The sequence below is a fragment of the Natator depressus genome, chromosome 13 (assembly GCF_965152275.1).
Source record: "Natator depressus isolate rNatDep1 chromosome 13, rNatDep2.hap1, whole genome shotgun sequence".
Taxonomy (NCBI): Eukaryota; Metazoa; Chordata; order Testudines; family Cheloniidae; genus Natator; species Natator depressus.
In genome coordinates this window covers 10,307,550-10,325,793 of record NC_134246.1, presented here as the reverse complement: position 1 = coordinate 10,325,793, position 18,244 = coordinate 10,307,550, and the positions used below count along the sequence as shown (strand labels likewise).

General features: G+C 37.4%; 1 protein-coding gene across 1 annotated transcript in view; it reads right to left on the bottom strand.

The window, feature by feature from the left end:
* SYCP2 (synaptonemal complex protein 2) overlaps positions 1-13,875 on the bottom strand; it is a 68,345-nt gene extending 54,470 nt beyond the window's left edge. Inside the window, 10 exon segments of the mRNA XM_074969569.1 lie at positions 567-619; positions 698-840; positions 1,560-1,594; positions 2,814-2,902; positions 3,845-3,930; positions 6,436-6,460; positions 8,086-8,190; positions 9,230-9,358; positions 11,710-11,850; positions 13,852-13,875. Of these exon segments, the coding sequence (XP_074825670.1) occupies positions 567-619; positions 698-840; positions 1,560-1,594; positions 2,814-2,902; positions 3,845-3,930; positions 6,436-6,460; positions 8,086-8,190; positions 9,230-9,358; positions 11,710-11,850; positions 13,852-13,875 (830 nt within the window).
* Positions 13,876-18,244: the final 4,369 nt, after the last annotated feature.

The window sequence follows — 18,244 nt, the reverse complement described above, 5'->3', positions numbered from 1 at the left end:
AGAAAACCTGGATTTGTGCTGGAAATGGCCCAACTTGATGATCACTTTAGATAAGCTATTACCAGCAGGAGAGTGGGGTGGGAGGAGGTATTGTTTCATGGTGTCTGTGTATATAATGTCTTCTGCAATTTCCACAGTATGCATCCAATGAAGTGAGCTGTAGCTCACGAAAGCTCATGCTCAAATAAATTGGTTAGTCTCTAAGGTGCCACAAGTCCTCCTTTTCTTTTTGCGAATACAGACTAACACGGCTGTTACTCTGAAACTTGGGAATTTTATAAACCCAGCATCTAGTTATAAAAGATAACACATATATAAAAGAACATATACCAAACCCCTCAGCATTTCTCATTATATTTGCTGTTTATTGACTCTAAAATGTTATAGTTGTGCATGGCACTTTGGCTGTTTTTGCAACAGAGTAGCATCCTGTTCTTCTGCTAATATTATTATAGCTCAGAATTCATTGAAAAAAAAGAGGGGGGAGGGAGGTTCAGACTTTTTCTTTCTGAATAGTCATTCGATTCCAAACAGAAAACTTCTTTCCTTTAGCAATACTCATTTACCTTCTTTTGTCTCCAAGCATTCCGTTCACCTGGTTAAGAAATTTTCTGCAGTCCTATTAAGAAGCAGAGCACCTTTAAGTAATGCAACATTCTCTCTCTCTGAAAATAATTAGTGCTTTTTTTTGACTTACTGTTTCAAACTCAGAGTCCTTAATTCCTTTAAATGCATTGGTCACAAACTCCATAGAAAACCACTGGCATGCCAGTTCTCCTCTTTGTTTTTCTGATGTCATTCTGCATAAAGCTTCAGTAATGGCTACTTGCAAGTCATAGTCTATAATACATTTTACAGGAACAGTACTATTAAACAGAATGCCAAGCTTAAAAGTTTATATGTGGGAAACAGATACTAATATTGTTGAACATAAGGTCTTATATAAAAAAATCAAAGCTATTTCAACTTAAAAAGAAACTAAAGTACACTTTAGATGTTCTTACATTGATATTAAATAAAATGCCACCATATAATGCAGTGATGTCCTACAAAAAACGGCTATAAAGCTGTTAAAGAAACTACGATTCAAAAATAAGTATTACAGGCTAGATCCCCAGGTGCACCAGAACAGCACTCAACACACATGGAAGGTGAGAACGTCATAGGTGGCTGTATACCAGCTTACTGTCCACCAGAAGTTGTTGGGAGACAAACTAACTCTCAAGGCTGCTCTAACCTGTGCTGGCAGATAATGGTCCTCAAAGGTCCACACTATATCAATTCATTTTGGAACTTCTATGGTGGAGAAGGCCAGGAGGGACTGATGGAGCATTACATATATTCCTAAAATACTCCAAATGCTTTAAAATTTCTAAATGTATATTAATATTGCATATGTGCCATTTTAAACTGCCATTCTGAAAAATACATTTTTCAGATGACTGAATACTACTAGTCTTGTCTTTTTTTATTGCCAGGCTTTTTAATGGGTATATAACATCAAAATAATTAATTAAACAGTTTAATAATGAACTTTTTAAGTGAGGTTCTGTGCTTACCTCCAGCATCTAAAATTCTCTTTCCCATATCATTCCTGTGAAATAAACAATGTAAAAGATTCAGTTTGACCCAAATAAAATGGCAATGTAAAAGTACATAAGAAAAGCTTATATTGGCATCAGAGAGTTTAACTTTCAAAATATGGAGTGAAATCCTGGTCCCACTGAACTTATTGGTAGTTTTGCTATTGACTTCAATGGGGCCAATATATATTCTATGAAACAGCAGTGTTTTTGGCTCAGGATAAATTAGTAATTTTAAAATATAGGAATTTACTGGCCAAATGTTTAGTGAGCATCCTTAACTGTGTGTGAAAGACCTGTAGATGCACCTGTTTTGTTCTAAGTCTTTGGGGATGGTGGTGGTGGTGGTGGTGAAGAACTGTAGAACTCTCCATGCCTCCCCCTTCCCACTCCACACATGGTGTTACTCCCTGTTCTGTTTGAGAACCTGGATTGTACAGAAGATTTAGATTTTCAATCCAAACCTCTTCCTCTGCCATGCTGCTGGGGCTCTGCAAAAAAAACTTTAGAGCCACTGTAAATTTCCAACCCCATGTCCACCAGAGGAAACTGGGAGAAGTCCCACATGCTGGAGGTTTTTTAAAAAACAGAAACAAGAAGAAAACCTGTAGTTGAAGGAAGAAATGAAAGGCAATTCATTTCAAATCTACTTGGGGAAAGTGGGGGGTGGGGGTGACCCAATATAGTAGTACCATCCCTCCCCATGGAGAGGGTCTTCTCATATGAAAAAGGTGCTAGTAACTTCCTTCTCTCTTCCTCATTCCACTCCTCTGAAATCACAATATTTTTTCCACCAACTCCATGCATCTTTCTTCAAGGATGACAGTTCCACTTCTGTTTCTGACCTGTCAGCCTGGAGATTTCTCTTTTGGCTATGCAGACCTTTCAAGACATTTCCCTGGATGAACAATCTACCCTCCAATCAGTGCATTCGTAAAGATTCCCAAGTGATTCCCAAGAACCAATTATTTTAGGACAATCAGGTGAGGTGGACCCTAACTATGACTGACAGAAGGGCAGATTTGAGCATCCAAGGAAGGATTACCTGCATAGACTAAAGTGCAATCTCCATCTGCTACGTAGTGATAAAGGCAATCATGGATTGAATAGAGCCTATATTTGTACAGTTATAAATGGCTCCAATGAAATAGTCAGGTGTAAAAAGTTTTCTTCACAACTATGTAAACAATATATTCATGTCAAAAAGTATATTAAAGATTAATTAATTACATGACAAGCAACATTTCCTTCGTGGAAATAATTTTTTTTCTGGCTTCTCGAGGCATGGTATCAAGCATTGAATTAAGTTTTCTTACAGCCTAAAGATGGGGGAAAAAAGAATATGTTTACAAAGAAACACACTATTAAACTTTTTTAATAGGTTTTTAAATTATTCTCTCATTACATTGTGGGCTTACAGTGATGTAGGTTTACAACATATTAAGTAGAAAAGAACATGTTTAAATAACTAAAGTTGTGACACAACGCAAAATAAAAGAGTGACAGGTGCTGATCTTAGTTACACTAGTGTAAATTCAAAGTAACACAACTGGACTTCAATTAATTACATTAACACGGACACTAATAGAAGTACTTAAAAGGCCAACATCCTGACCTGTTGATGTAAATCAGGGTGCCTACAATTCATTGCTGGAGCAAAAATTACCTGCAATTTTTATAGATGCAACAAATGCGGGCAATTTGAATCCATAAAAAAGGCTGGACTTTTGAAAATTTAGTCCTTAATGAAGAGTGTCTTTCTATAAAAGGTAATGATTTTATAATAGTTTCATACCCAAGGAATGAAATCCTGGCCCTATTAAATTCAATGGGAAAACTCCCATTGATTTCAATAGGGGCACGATTCACCCAAGATATTTTATTGACATGAACGCATACTATGTATAATACTGTATACTACAGACACAATTTATTAACCGTTTTTCATTAACAGACTTTAAAAAAAGATACTTCTGGCAATTTCAATATAGCATATTATTTTATATGCTTGTATATGCTTATCACTATAGTATTTGTATAACAAATAGCATATACTTTGTACTTTATCACCTAAAATGGAAATTTTAGTCTAGGCAAGTAAACGTTCGTACATTCTTAGAGAGATGGCAGGATCATTAAATGTTTCTACAAATATTTTGTTCTTCCCCTTTTCACAGTATATGTCCAGCTAAATTACTAAGGAAATTCACAACCTTCTGTTAAATGCCTACTAATAAAAATGTTGGTTAAATTTTTTTTACCTCTTGCTGAATATAAATATTGATTCTTACATCAGCAACAAGGGTACATATTCTCAGTATAAAGCTTTCTAATGTTTGTATTTTACCTAATCAATTAAGAAAAAAAAGTTAAAAAGCAGTTTATCCATGAACTGAGATGTTTTGCACACATTAGTTTTTCAACAATATTCACAAGTCTAGCATTATTATATATCCAATAAAAATGTTTCTATTTACAAATGAAACAATCCATATTAATCATTCCTTTCCAAAGTCACACAAGACCGCTGATATTTAGTGTACCGACATCCTAAATTCCATATATTGCAGTTAAAATGCAAAAAGAGTGGCTGCTTACCTTATAGATGAGGTTCTTTGAGATGTCATCTGTGTGGATTCAACTCTAGATAGGCACGTGCCCCACAAACATGAGCTCAGAACCTTTTAAATAGTAGTGGGTCAGGCCTGCACTATGCATTACCTTGACCCGTGGGCATAAATGGCAGAGTTACCACAACCCAGAATATTTTAAATGCAGAATAGAGTCCAGGGTCTTTGAAGTAAGGGCCTTCACCATGTCAAGATTGTATTGAGCTGTCCAGATTAAATATCTTTTCCATTTACAGGAATAAGTTTTCCTTGTGGAAAGCGTCCTACTTTGCAGTAGGATCTTTTGTACTGGAAGTGGTATAGGAGGCTGAATAGACATGTGGAGAAAATAACTAGCATGGTCTCAGACAACATGGAGACATCAGGATTAGTATAATTACATCCTGCCTGATCTTGTACACCACTCTGGGAATCAAGGGGATTGGAAAGGTATACATGAGACCTTGATCTCATGGTATGAGGAAGGTTCTTTTGTTCAAGGGCTCATGCTTGCCCTAGAACGAAAGGCTGGACATTCTACATTGTCACTGCTACCAAACCGGATTATTATTGAATGGCCTCACTGGTGAAATATTGGCTTGATGATGGAGCTCTTCAGCTATCCTTTGCAGTTGGTCATGGATTGTCTATTAAGAAAGACTCCTAAATTGTTGTTGACTCCTGGGAGATGAAGAGTTCTTGAGGGTATCCCATGTTATTGACATCATATCCATAATCTGATAACCTGTTGACACAGAGGTGATGAGCAGCACCTCCTTGCTTGCTTACAGAATAGTCTGCAGATGTGTTGTCCATGAGAATCTGCATTGTGGAATTCCACAGGACAGGATAGAATGCCATGCAAGCTACTCTGATTACTCTTAACTTCAGAACATGTATGTGAAGAGTCATATCCTTTTGAGAACAAGTTCCTGGTATTTAGAAGTGGCAAGATGCATGTCCCAACCTGTCCCCAATGCATCCATGATCAGTGTCTTTGTAGGAGAAAGACCCCTCTCTGAAATGTCTGGAGGTCAGAGAGAGGTCTTCAGTTCAGAGATGACAGACTGTGTGATAAAACAACAATCTGCATGCACATTTGATGTCTCATAGGGCAATACCCCAATCTTAGCCAAGCTTGTAATAGATGATGGTAAAGCCTGGCAAGCAACATCAAGTACAGACCGACAGGTGACCTAAAGTCTGAGATAGTTCCGTACTATAGTTGCTGGATTCAATTTGATACTGGTGATTATCAACTAAAGAGATAAATCTGTCTTCAGAAACATATGACTTTGCCAGTTTGGAGTTGCATAACAGCTCCCATGAATTCTATTGTCTGTGAGGGAATGAGAGATGATTTTTTATAGTTAGCTATGAGGCCCAGCTGAGTGAATGACGACGGACATAGTTCAAGGCTGCAGCATGGGATCTGCAGCAACGCTCCTGATGGGATCTGCCTTTGAACAGACAGGAGAAATTTAGAAAATCTGGGGGTGGAGGACTGGGGTTGTTTTGTTTTTTTCATCTGAATCAGAAAAACAAAACAATAAAGGAGAAGTATTTAGGGAAACTTAACTGTAAGTAGATAACTACTGGTAGAAGAGAAATCTTCTAAAGGGGTAGCAGGCACACACCAGTAGTTCCCTTTCACTGCCATGGGCAGTAAGAGGAAACAAAAACAGTTGCAGCCACTCTGCCATGATCTTGGGTGGGGGGCACGAGGACTTGTGTGGCCCAATGGACACTTATTTGAAAGATTATGACTTTGCCCATATAGTGTGAGATCCTCATGGACACATACTTGAAAAAGAAAGTGCTTATTAGTTGCTACAGCAATTTAACAAATGTCACACTTCTTTGGCAAAACACAATTCTGTATGCACATAGTTCAGTCATGACCACATAGGAGAAGTGCTTCAACATACTGTGGGAACACTTTCTGCTAGCTTCACACTGGCATCTGCAAGTGAGGAGCTTTAATTTCTCAAGGACTTAAAAGCTTATTTGTTTGAGCTCTTATGTTTCTAGGTAGCTCCACAAATGCTTGTTTGTTTGGGGGTTTCCATAGTAGATCAAATATCCAAGACTTTCCAGAATACACATGGTTCCAAAGGTCATTGATTTTGACTAGATCAGATCCTTTGCCAGTAATATAAAGAAGCTATTTCATTAGTGATCAATCAAAAAGTGGATAGGATTAGCAAACTAATAGTAACTTAAATACTGATTTTTGTACATACCTTCGCTGTTGGTATCATGTACAAGCTATAATAAAATGAGAATATGAATACATTTTAAACACTTTACATATTAAGATGCAGAATAATTTACTTTGTGTCCATATACCTAAAAATATTTGGTCAATGTTCAGATTTTACAGTTCTCTCTCACAACTAAAACATGTATATTATTTTAATATATCTGTCATAAGAACGACCATACTGGGTCAGACCAAAGGTCCATCTAGCCGGTATCCTGTCTTCCGACAGCGGCCAAAGCCGGGCGCTTCATAGGGAATGAACAGAACAGGTAATCATCAAGTGATCCATCCCCTGTCACCCATTCCCAGCTTCTGGCACACAGAGGCTAGGTACACCATCCCTGTCCATCCTGGCTAACAGCCATAGGTGGACCTATCCTCCACAAATTTATCTAGTTCTTTTTTGAACCCTGTTATAGTCTTGGCCTTCACAACATCCTCTGGCAGAGTTCCACGGGTTGACTGTGTGTTGTGTGAAGAAATACTTTCTTTTGTTTATTTTATATCTGCTGCCTATTAATTTCATTTGGTGACCCCTAGTTCCTGTATTATGAGGAGTAAATAACATTTCCTTATTTATTTTCTCCACACCAGTCATGATTTTACAGACCTCTATTGTATCCCCCCTTAGTTGTCTCTTTTCCAAGCTGAAACGTCCCAGTCTTATTAATCTCTCCTCATATGGAAGTTGTCCCATAACCCTAATCATTTTTGTTGCCCTTTTCTGAACCTATCCTACTGCTGATGTCTACCCATCAAAGTGATGACTTCTGTAACTGCGTACCCTACTGCATGATTTCTGAACCTTTGCCAATTCCAGTATAGAATATACACGTCAATAATTAAATCCTTAATGGTGCAAACATTTATGCACACACTTAATTTTATGAACATTAGTGCCAATTACTGCATAAAGTTATATGGAGTGATGTAGCTGTGTCAGTCCTACGAAATTAGAGACAAGATGCATAAGGTAATATCTTTTATTGAACCAACTTCTGTTGGTGAGACACAAGCTTTTGAGCTACAAAGAGCTTTTCTTTAGGTCTGGGAAAAGGTACTCAGTGTCACAGCTTGAATGTGCGCTAATTACTTATGCTAAACGATCTGTTTGATCTTGTATTTAGCTATGACATTCCTAGTACCTTTCCCTGACCAGAGGAAGAGCTCTGTATAGCTTGATAGCTTGTCTCGCTCACCAACAGAGGTTGGTCCAATAAAGATATTACCTCATCTACCTTGTCTCTCTGCATAAATTTAAACACGTACGTAAACTGTTTGCATGATCAGGGCCTCGGAGGCTTAACAGACATGCACTGCTACTACTTTTTGGATAAACTAATAGGATAAGGTAGGAAATTTTGTGCACTAAGCACTTGCATGGTCAGGTCTTTTATTAGTAGGCAGTATTTCCTGTACATATGGAATAATTAAGTCTGAATGCAAGTATAGTATTTTTTAACAAAATAAGCTTCTAATCTATTTTTGTAAAAAACTGCATCAGTGCAACATTAGGTGAAAAAGAAAATTAAGTAGGAAAAGAATGTCTGAAAATGTCTTTTGCTGTTAAATCACTGTTTTTATAAATACATGCTTAATATTTTATAAAATGGTTTATGAAATATTTTACCATCAAAACATCGAAGAAATCTTCAATTAGACTTGTAAGTGCTTCATTTTTTTCGTTTCCTCTAAATATCAGAATTTCTTTTGCCTTTTCAAACCAACTAACCATGTAAAGGGAAAAACATTACTTTTATTATTAAACATGAAGCAAACTAGCAATATTTTGTAGTATACATTTCCAGATTATTCTATTTTTAAAAGTGTCCAGATTTCTTTGAGTAGATTACAACCGCAGCCTCCAATTTTGCACATATACTTAAGAAAATACAGCTGATTTCTACCCATCAGAGTGATCACTTCTGTAACTACATACCCTACTGCATGATTTGTACTCACAATAACTATGTGCTCAGTTTTGTGACTGCTATTGTTTACACAAAAAAGTGGGAGAGGGTACAAGGCTGGCTGAAAATTTGTCTATAGATGTGAAGAGTGTCATGCAATTATCACCCATCTTGTCATTTTTCTATTTTTTCTGAAAGCAACTGAGAAACAAGCCAGCGGCAAACATTTTTCTAAGGCTACCACTGTTAATTCTATTCAGTGAAACAGATACTGAATGTAAGTTGGAAGTGGTCTATATAGTATCAGTATGAACATACAGGTTTGAGTCATGGATTGGTGCACATATTGTACAGGTTGATTTGGTAGTAATTAACTGAAATTGTATGTTAACCCCTTGAAGGTGCTAGATCTGAGGCTCCTATTGCTAGCTCTAATGCAAAATTTATTAACACACTGCACCAGGAAATTCCAGCTTTTGGCACTAATGCAGTATTTTATGAAAACCTAAAACAGAACTTCTTTTCTCTCTCCTTTTTCAAAAATACAAAAGGTTCCTAATTTAGCCAGGAACAAAGCTCATATGAAATATCTATCATCATTGTTATTACAATAATTACTAGAATATCTTAATTCTTTACACCTTACATTATTTATGAAGACCTCACTGTGCTGTATCAGCATCTCTTTACAAGATATAATTTGTTGTATAATATTTAGAACTGATTAATCAGTTATTCTGGTCTTCAATTATTTCTGAATTAACAAAATTTCTGACAATCTTGAAAAAAATGTTTGCTTATTAAACTACCCATAGCATTATATATGTTTTATAGTGCAATACGTATGATTTTTGTTATACTTATCTTTTCAACAAGACCATATTTTATCATTGCTGGAAAACCGTCTCCACCTGGTATGATGATATTTTTACCATATTTCTGAAGAGAATTTAGCAACGTTGAAACATTCTTGACTTCTTGTTTGTCAAGTTCCTAAAATTGAAACACCAATAGAAGCTTCAGTGTACAATATAAAGCAATCTGTACTTCATTTAGCAAAATAAATGTTTTTGTGTTCTCATAAATTATTACATATGCTTGGATAATATTTCTCTTTCAAGCAGTTGGAGAGAGAGAGAGAGAATTGCTGTTAAATATTGGAGCGGTGCGTCAATGATTCAGTTGTAATCCAAAAGAAAAGGAGTACTTGTGGCACCTTAGAGACTAACCAATTTATTTGAGCATAGTCTCTAAGGTGCCACAAGTACTCCTTTTTTTTTTGCGAATACAGACTAACACGGCTGTTACTCTGAAAGTTGTAATCTATACGCTTTCATTACAACTCTTTACCACTGGAGGTCACTAGAGATATCTAATTTTAGTGTCAGAGAAAGTAAAACCAAATAAAATCTAAGGCTTTCATTCAAAATTGCATATTTTCAAGCAGTATGTTGAAGTTTATTCTTGAAAAATTAGAGGTAACTAATCTTAATTTATGTATACATGAAAAACTTTTTCTGCCTGGGGAGAGAATCACCTTACCTCAGGAACAAATGAACAATCTCAAGATGAACAAGTAAACAAGTAAAACTTTCAAAAATAAAAATGCATTTGTTTAAAAAAGAAAAAAAACCTGTCACAATAATTGTTAAAACACCTCAAGACACTTAAAAAAAATTGTATTTTCTGTAATTAGTTAGATAGACTCCTGACATTCTTCTAAATACCCTGTAACTCAATTAGAAGTTTAAATCACATTTAATTATGTTTAAATTTGTATAATTAACATATATTAAAATGAAATGTGTTTTTTCAAAATTAGTGTTTCTAACACAGGACTACTGAATAACTGTACATGCGGAGTATCGATATTAAAGTGATACATACAAGTAAGCACTGCAATGCCATTGTAAACTCCTCTGAATGTAACACTAAAAGATATGACTGCTATGGAATTTATTTGGTGCTTTAGAAAGGTCAAGTAAGAAGTAGGTCACCATTACAGAGGAAAAGTAATATAACGTAGTGTGATTGATTCAAATATCCAAAAGTATACTGTGATCATAAAGGAAGATCTTTTTGAAGAAAAAACACTAGTAGCATGAACAAGACTTTTTTTGCTAGGTTGCTGGCTATATACAAGCATAGCATTGCAGCTAAAAACTCTGCTATATTCTTGTAGCAATACAGATCGTACAGACAATCTAATTGTGAAATTTCTTCTCAATGGCTCAGACAAACATAAAACTTTTGTATAAATTACCTGAAAGATTAATTAGTAGCCTTAGAACCAGCAGACCTCTAGTGTTGTAATTAATCAGAGTTAAATTGTGGCATTAAGCCAGTCAAGTGTTGGGAACAATGTGGAATCATACTGCCCTTGAGGGAGGTCAGGGAAATGCAATATCTCCTGGCGCTCAGAGGAGGGCAGACACTGCATCATCCTTAAAGGTGAACCAAGTGTTGCTTTCTGCACCACACTCTGTCCCAAATTCCCCTCAGATATCTCTGTAGACTAGAAGCTGGAGCAAACAGAAGCACTAGCCCAGTAAGAGTGCAAGAACGTTCATTGTGGCTGGCCTCTGTATAGGGATTATGATGGAGGAGAAGCTCTCAACAACCTCTCTTTGCACATACACACCGAGTTTTGGACGCAAAAGAAATGCATGACTGAGCCTTTAGTGGGCAGAGATCACATGAGTATAAGGGGCCAAATGTTTAAAAGAACTCACCAAACAACAGCTCCCATTTAGGCACCTAAATAATTGGGCAGATTATTCAAAAATACTTCGCACCAAGCAGTTCCCATTGAATAAGATGAATAAGTATATTCTCAGTGAGACCTTCTGGGTGCTGAGCTCTTTTGGAAGATGGTCCTACCTATGAAGGCAGAGGACTTTTGAAAATCTAACCCATGGTTCTTTGTTGAAAGGAAGTGAAAAGGGAACAGAATGATCTCTGTGGGAACTTGGGGTGGGCAAGGAGCACAGGAAGGTGCCCTTAGATAAATTGAGATGGTGGAAGAGTATTAAGAAAATTAGTACAGATAGAAAAGTTACACTTTACCAGCCAAATGTGAAAAATGACAAAGCACCGAAGGTCAGTGTATTGAAATAACAGAAATCTGAGCAGTAGATAATAGTAGATATTTAATAACGAATATTTCATTCTCTGAAGGAAATACTAATTTAAGAACCCTATCAAACCCTGAGTTTTGATGTCTCTATTATTTTTCAGCTCTCAAGTGAATTGCTGATGTAATCCAGACCATCCCACATAATGTTTTTTGCAATATTCCACAAGCAATAATAGCCTGGAACTTTTTGAAATAAAAAGCGAATTACCCGACATATAAGTTTGTCAAATTTGTTGAAAAACTGTTTGCTGCACTTATGAGAGATAATGTCACAGTCTTCTGTTTGCAGAAATTGTTCTAATAACTGGAAGTTATTTTTTCTTGTGGCATCATCTATGCATTTTTCCAACTGCCAAAGAAAACAAAAAAATAACTACATTACTATATGTTGAGATTTTATATTACTTTAACAAGGTTTGATACAAAAAAATTTCAACACACTCCTCTTCAGGATCCTTAGCTAACAATGTGGTGCTTTTCCATATAAATATGACAATATTGAAAATATGTGGAAAAGTGCATTATAGAACACTAGCACTTTGCAAGATCAGATGTCTAAGTGAAGAGAAAAAGACAGCAGTTGATAGACACTGGTTATTGTCACTTCTTATTAGCCTGGCATCAACTAAAATCAAGCAAAAAATATTATTATTATTTTTTAAATAAGCAACGGCCTGCTCCTTGTCCAACTGAAGTCAATAGCAAACTTCCACTGATTTCAATTGCAGCAAGACCGGGACCCACACTGTCCTACTTCCTTACAGTTATTCTTTGAAAATATCATCTAAAATTATAAGCGTTAAACACAGTTAGCCTTAACTGTTAGTAACATTCATACAGTACAATGTTAGCACTTCAACTACTTGGACAGTGCTAAAAAGCTACCTCTCAGCGTTATGCCATAGAACTAATTATGCAGTATCTTTAATATCAAATATGGGGCCCAATCCTGCTAACACCAGAACACATGAGCAATTTTAGACTTGTGAGTAATCTCACTGAGTTCTACCATACCATTGTTTAAAAGGAAAGCTGAACATGTAAAGAAAAATGCATTTTTCCAAGTATTCCAAAACTACATAGAATTCACTTCACTACTCACATGACTAAAGTTACTCATGTACTTACTGCAGGATCAGGCCTATAGAATCATTGGACTGCATAAATACGACATTCTATCTTTAATATTACTTACTTAGTACCATCAAAATTCTGTCTACTGTACAGTTATATATGACACGCCAAAACACATGATGGTTCTGAATTTAAAATAGTGATTTCACAAAAAATTGTTTCAAGCTGAAAATAAAATTCCCAAAAAGTTTGCAAAATTAATACAACTTTTTAAAACATTGTATACAATGTTATTGTAACTGTGTTGGTCCCAGGATATTAGAGAGACAAGGAGAGTGAGGTAATCTTTTATTGGACCAACTTCTATTAGTGAGAGAAACAAGGTGGGTGCTTTTGAGCTACACAGAGCTCTTCCTCAGGAAACCTTGTCTCTCACCCACCTCATCTCTTTTTTAAACAGTAACATTACAGCACCTTATTCATTTCAAAGTGTATACCTGTCCTTTTTTAAAAAAAAAGGTTTGGAAGAAATATATCTTATTTCCGTGGTATTTTCTTAATTTTCTAGTTTACCTAATAATTAGAGCCCTGCAAATTGCTGGATATCTGCTTTACAGCCACAGATATCCAAATCCGCGGACCATTTTTGCAGATCGTGGATGGATGCGGATCCAAATTTTATATCTAAAGCCCTGCAAATCTGCAGATATCTGCTTTATATTCATGGATCATATTTCGTGGATCCGATGCGCATACAAATTTTGTATCCATGCAGGGCTCTACTAATAATATAGGTTGGTATGCTTTGTCCCGTTCCTAGGGTCACTCAGAGATTGTGTAGTCTGTCCAGCATTTCATAGCTTTTTTATTATTATGACGAAAAGCTATCGTTTGAAAAGGAACAAGAACAATATATAGTGATGCAAGCTTCCTTCAACATCTCAGATGTCAATGAATACCTGATTTTCTTACTTCAATTTTCCAAACTGTCTAATTTGTCACATTGTAAAATCCTTGGGGAAAGGAACTAGAATTCTTGACCTAGTATTCCTATATTTTTCTACATCAATAAGCACACAATTCTGCTCAAATGTTAAATAATAAACCTATAGCAAAATATTTTTTAAAAATCTGTAGAATTTGGGAGTTAATGAGAGTTAAATACTTAAATCTTTACTTATGACTAAGGACTAGAAAAGATAGTAAATTAATTAATTTACACCAACAACTAACCAATATACAGTAAACACTGTTTTCCTACCTTACAAATACATACCTGCACCTCACGTCTAGCCGGCATTTTGGCAACTTCACATAATCAGCTGTACAACAAAGGAGCAAAATGTCAGAAAAAAATACAGATGACTAAAATGGGTTTTCCAGTACAGTTTACAATTGATTTGACAAGCATGGTTTAATTTTTAGTCAGTAAGAAAGTACATTAGAATTTCTAAAAATTTGAGTGGGGCACTACAAGAAGTATTATGTTTTGTTCAAAGAGACCAACCATGCACCCAATTAAGTCAATGGAAAAAACTCCTTTTGATGTCAATGGGCATAAGATCAAGCCCTAAGACTTCACCTAAAGCCTAGATTATTTTTAGTATTCAAGCAATTCTTTGCTTTATCTTAATGAATTTTCAACCAGTTTCAACAGTTCCATTTTACTTTTAGAAACCTTACACTCAATAAGAGGTCTTTATTAGCATCTGATAATTCTGTGCTTGTGAAAAAGAGCCAATGTATTTGACAGCTGGTATGGATCAGTAAAGCCCAGCAAAAAAACTAAAGATCCACCCCCCCTTAGGTGGCAGAGGGGTCAGTAGCCCAGATATCAACAGATATGAGGAGACAAAACATTAAAAAAAAAAAACCAAAAAAAAAAAAAAAACCAGGGGCAGATTTGTAGGTGAGAGGATCAAAACAAGTGATTCAGAGGAGACACCAAGCAGAGAACTCCACAACAATGTGCTAGGCTCCAAGGAATATTTTGGCAATTTAAGCCCTTCCTCTCTTTTTTTCCACCGGAACAGCAGACAGCACGAACGCAATCTTCCATGTACTGCCCTGCTAATATGCCTCAAACATGCCCTCGCCGAGGTGTCAAACGCCTCCTGCAGGAGATGGGTTCTGCAACCATTGCTGTATGGTTCTGAAGCAATGGCACACCACTGCATTGAAATGATCCTGCTCATTCAATCCTTCAGCTCCCTGCTGAGATTGTCAAAAATGGTGGCAATTGGACGGCCACAGCATATTTATTTTGCATAGGAACCACCTTCTTTGTTACCTCAGTGGTGAGCCTGAGGATCCACATATGCTAGAAGAGGGGTGGGAGAGTTCAAGCCCTCATGGATTCATGACACATATTTGATGCCTGCTGAGGCCTGTAGACTCTAAAAGCCATCGTCCCCTCCCCATACCTAGCTACTGAAAGGCCCTCCTGCCTCTAGTCACTGAGGGGCTACGTATATTCCCTAGAACCACCTCCAGACCCAGTTAGCCAGGAGCGGGACTTTGCCCCCCAACCCATTCACTGAGGTGAGAAATCTGATCCCTAGCCCCATGGACCACTCCTTAAGCGACCTTTCCTCCATACGCCCACCATAGTGACCGAAAATCTGCCCCTCCCCGGTCACCTGGCCAGTCCCCAGGGTCGGGGAGGCCCCGAAGGGACGGACAGTGGGCACAGCACTCTACTCGTCCTCTTACGGACTCACACACCCCGCCGCCACCAGAGCAAAAAGGGCGCCAGATCCTCTCAGCCAATCACCTTCACGTAATAAGGGGAAGGGCTCTTAGCCAATCACCGCCCACGAGCGCTGCGCTGCGTCTCGGCAGCCAATCACCTCCTGAGCGCTGCGTTTGCGTGGTCGCGCCGCTCACTGTCCTCCGGTGTACGGCTACTCCGCCGTTTAGCCAATCAGCGGCTGTCGAGAAGGCGGGTTTTCCTCTTTGACCGTTGGGCGCCCGCCGGGCGGGCGGTGAAAACCCCCTCAGAGTACCCCGTTCTTGTGACCCCAGCCTGTCGCTGCACAGGCTTCCCCCGAGACTCCAGTGCTATCCCTGTTCGTCTGCTTCCGCCCTCGTAGACTCCTGTCCGTGAACCCATACGCTGCATGTCCTAAGCCTCCAACTGCCAGAAGCCGCCTCTTTAGATCCTTCCCTCTAAAGCATCTGGCACCACCCCACTAGGATGCTGGGCTAGACGAGTCATTGGTCTGACCCAGTATGGCCGTTCTTACGTTCTTCAGCCTCCCCTCCTCACAAGCCTCCTCCCATTACATCCCTCTTTGTGTCTCCCCCTCCCTCCTTTTCCTTTGTGCCTCCATGACACCCCTTCTCGTGTGATACCCCACCATGAACCCCCTTTCCTCTTGTACCCCATGAACCTCCTCATATGCCATCCACCTACCACGACACCCTTTCCTCTGGTGACCCCACCAGGACTCCCCCTCCTTCACCTCCACATCACTGGTTTCTCCTTGTCATCTCTGAATTTAAAGGGCTTAGTATGTTTTGCAGATGCCATTCCCCAAAATGCCAAAAATTTATGCACCGATCTTGTTGCCCGTCCTAAAGACACTAGCAGGCACCTGTATGTAGAATACCAGCCTTCCCTCCCAGCATCCTGATACTGTCTGCCATTACAATGGACCCTTTACCTTACTGAAATATGTTTCTGCCTGCTGTGAGTGAAAAGTCAAATTAAGGTGGTGTTCTATGTAGCATGGATTAAGTGAGAGAATAAGTAGCATTAGAAGGCTATTTCAGCAGGACTCAAACTGGTTTGTAAGAAGCTGGCTGGTCTCATGTTGCTGACTCATTTCCCTTGTTTTCAGGTGTTAATTAGCAATAAAGACTGCTAAGATATATTAAATATTTCCTTAGTGTTTTCTATAGAAACAGCTGCTGTAATTCCTTCAGCAATGTTATGTGATTGTGAATGGGAAGAGAGGTGATCTACATGATTGCAAAGCAGAGGGAAAGTGCTCCATGGGATGATTTTATTAATGTTGCAGCACATACAAAAAATTTTTTTTAAAATGTGACTACACTTTTAGGCCTGTAGATTGTATAAAAATTTGAAGGATAATGTTAAGACCAAAAAAATTGTGAACAAAGTTTGACTATTTAACAGTATAACAGAAAAGCCTTTGCAAAACAGATCCTTATGCAAGTGTTGAGTTCTGAGTATAATACCGTGAAAAAAGGATTTGTAGATTTTGTTCTTCCTACTCTAGTACTTCATGATCTTAAATATTCTAATGAGGAGTCAGCTCTACTGATGTGGAAAGACCTTATGAAAGGGCAAAGGTGTTTATGCCAAAAAGCTCCAGTATCAGGTGTCATATTGAATTACCTTAACAGAAATAGTTGTGGGTCTGAGATCATAGGCAGAAGAGCTAATCAGGGAAGAAGCTGGTTCTAACATTAGACTTGTGTTGACAAGTTTAGCCTTGCCCTTTTTCATCTTTGTTTTTAACAAGTGAAGCTGGAAAGTATGTATAGTAAGATAAGAGACCTAAGACACTGATTATGCTCTAAAATAAGTATGGATATAACTGCCTCTTTATGAATTATTACTAAAAGCTAACAATTTTATTTCTCTTGTAAAAAAAAATAAAGACAAATAAAGACAACGGGTTGGTAATTCAACATAAAAGAATAACAGAAATATGTTTAAAACTATAAAACTACCACTGAAATAAAGCAGAAGGCTAGATTTTTACTTTATTGAAACATGAAGTCAGTGACTTAGAAAAACAGCTAATCTTAATGTTCTTGATACCTTTATAGCTCATTAACTGGAGCTATAAAACAGTGAGGCAACATAAATAGCATGGATTAATTTTTCAGTAAAAATAGAGCACTAAGGGCTGCAAAGGGATTACAGTTACACACAATTAGTGTTTACATTGATCTTTCAGAGCCAAAATACAGAAGTAAATAGCTTCTCTCTGCTTAGACAGATATTGTCATTTTATCAGCAAAGCTATGCTGCTATTTTATCACTCCTTAACCATATGATGTCCTAAGCAACAAAATTGATTAAACTTGTGACTGATTTTACCATTGCTTATTATTTCTGCAAAGTACTAGAATACATGTGAAAAGTGCTATATGAAATCTATGGACAAAAATCTGTTGTCTGGAATCACTTCATGGACAGTTCGTGGACTTCAATAGCATTACTTTAGCTTTACATTAGTGTAACAGTGCAGAAATTGGCCATATGTATAAAAACTATGGGTGATATATGTCTGTGCAACCACCACATCCAGTCCCATCTCATTTCATCCAATAGATTTGCAGTATGCACATAATTTAAAGGAGACCAGTAGAGGGAAAGGAGTAAAGTGCATTCTGGTTTCATGTGAGCACTAAATAATGAGCTGTTTTTAGGGTAGTAGCATAGGAAAAGGGGAAGAGGAGAGTCATACAGACAGCATTATAATACTATGTATTTCTAAAAGCACCCTACTTTACATCCCCCCACCTTCAATGCAAATTTTTATATGACAATTGCAAAGTGAAACTGACATTCTTAAACAAACTAGAATAATGTAAATACTATCATTTATTTAGTCTGTCATTTGTAATGTTCTCGTCTCCAAATAAATTTGACAATGCAATGTCAGAGTTATTAATGCTGATTAAAATGTATA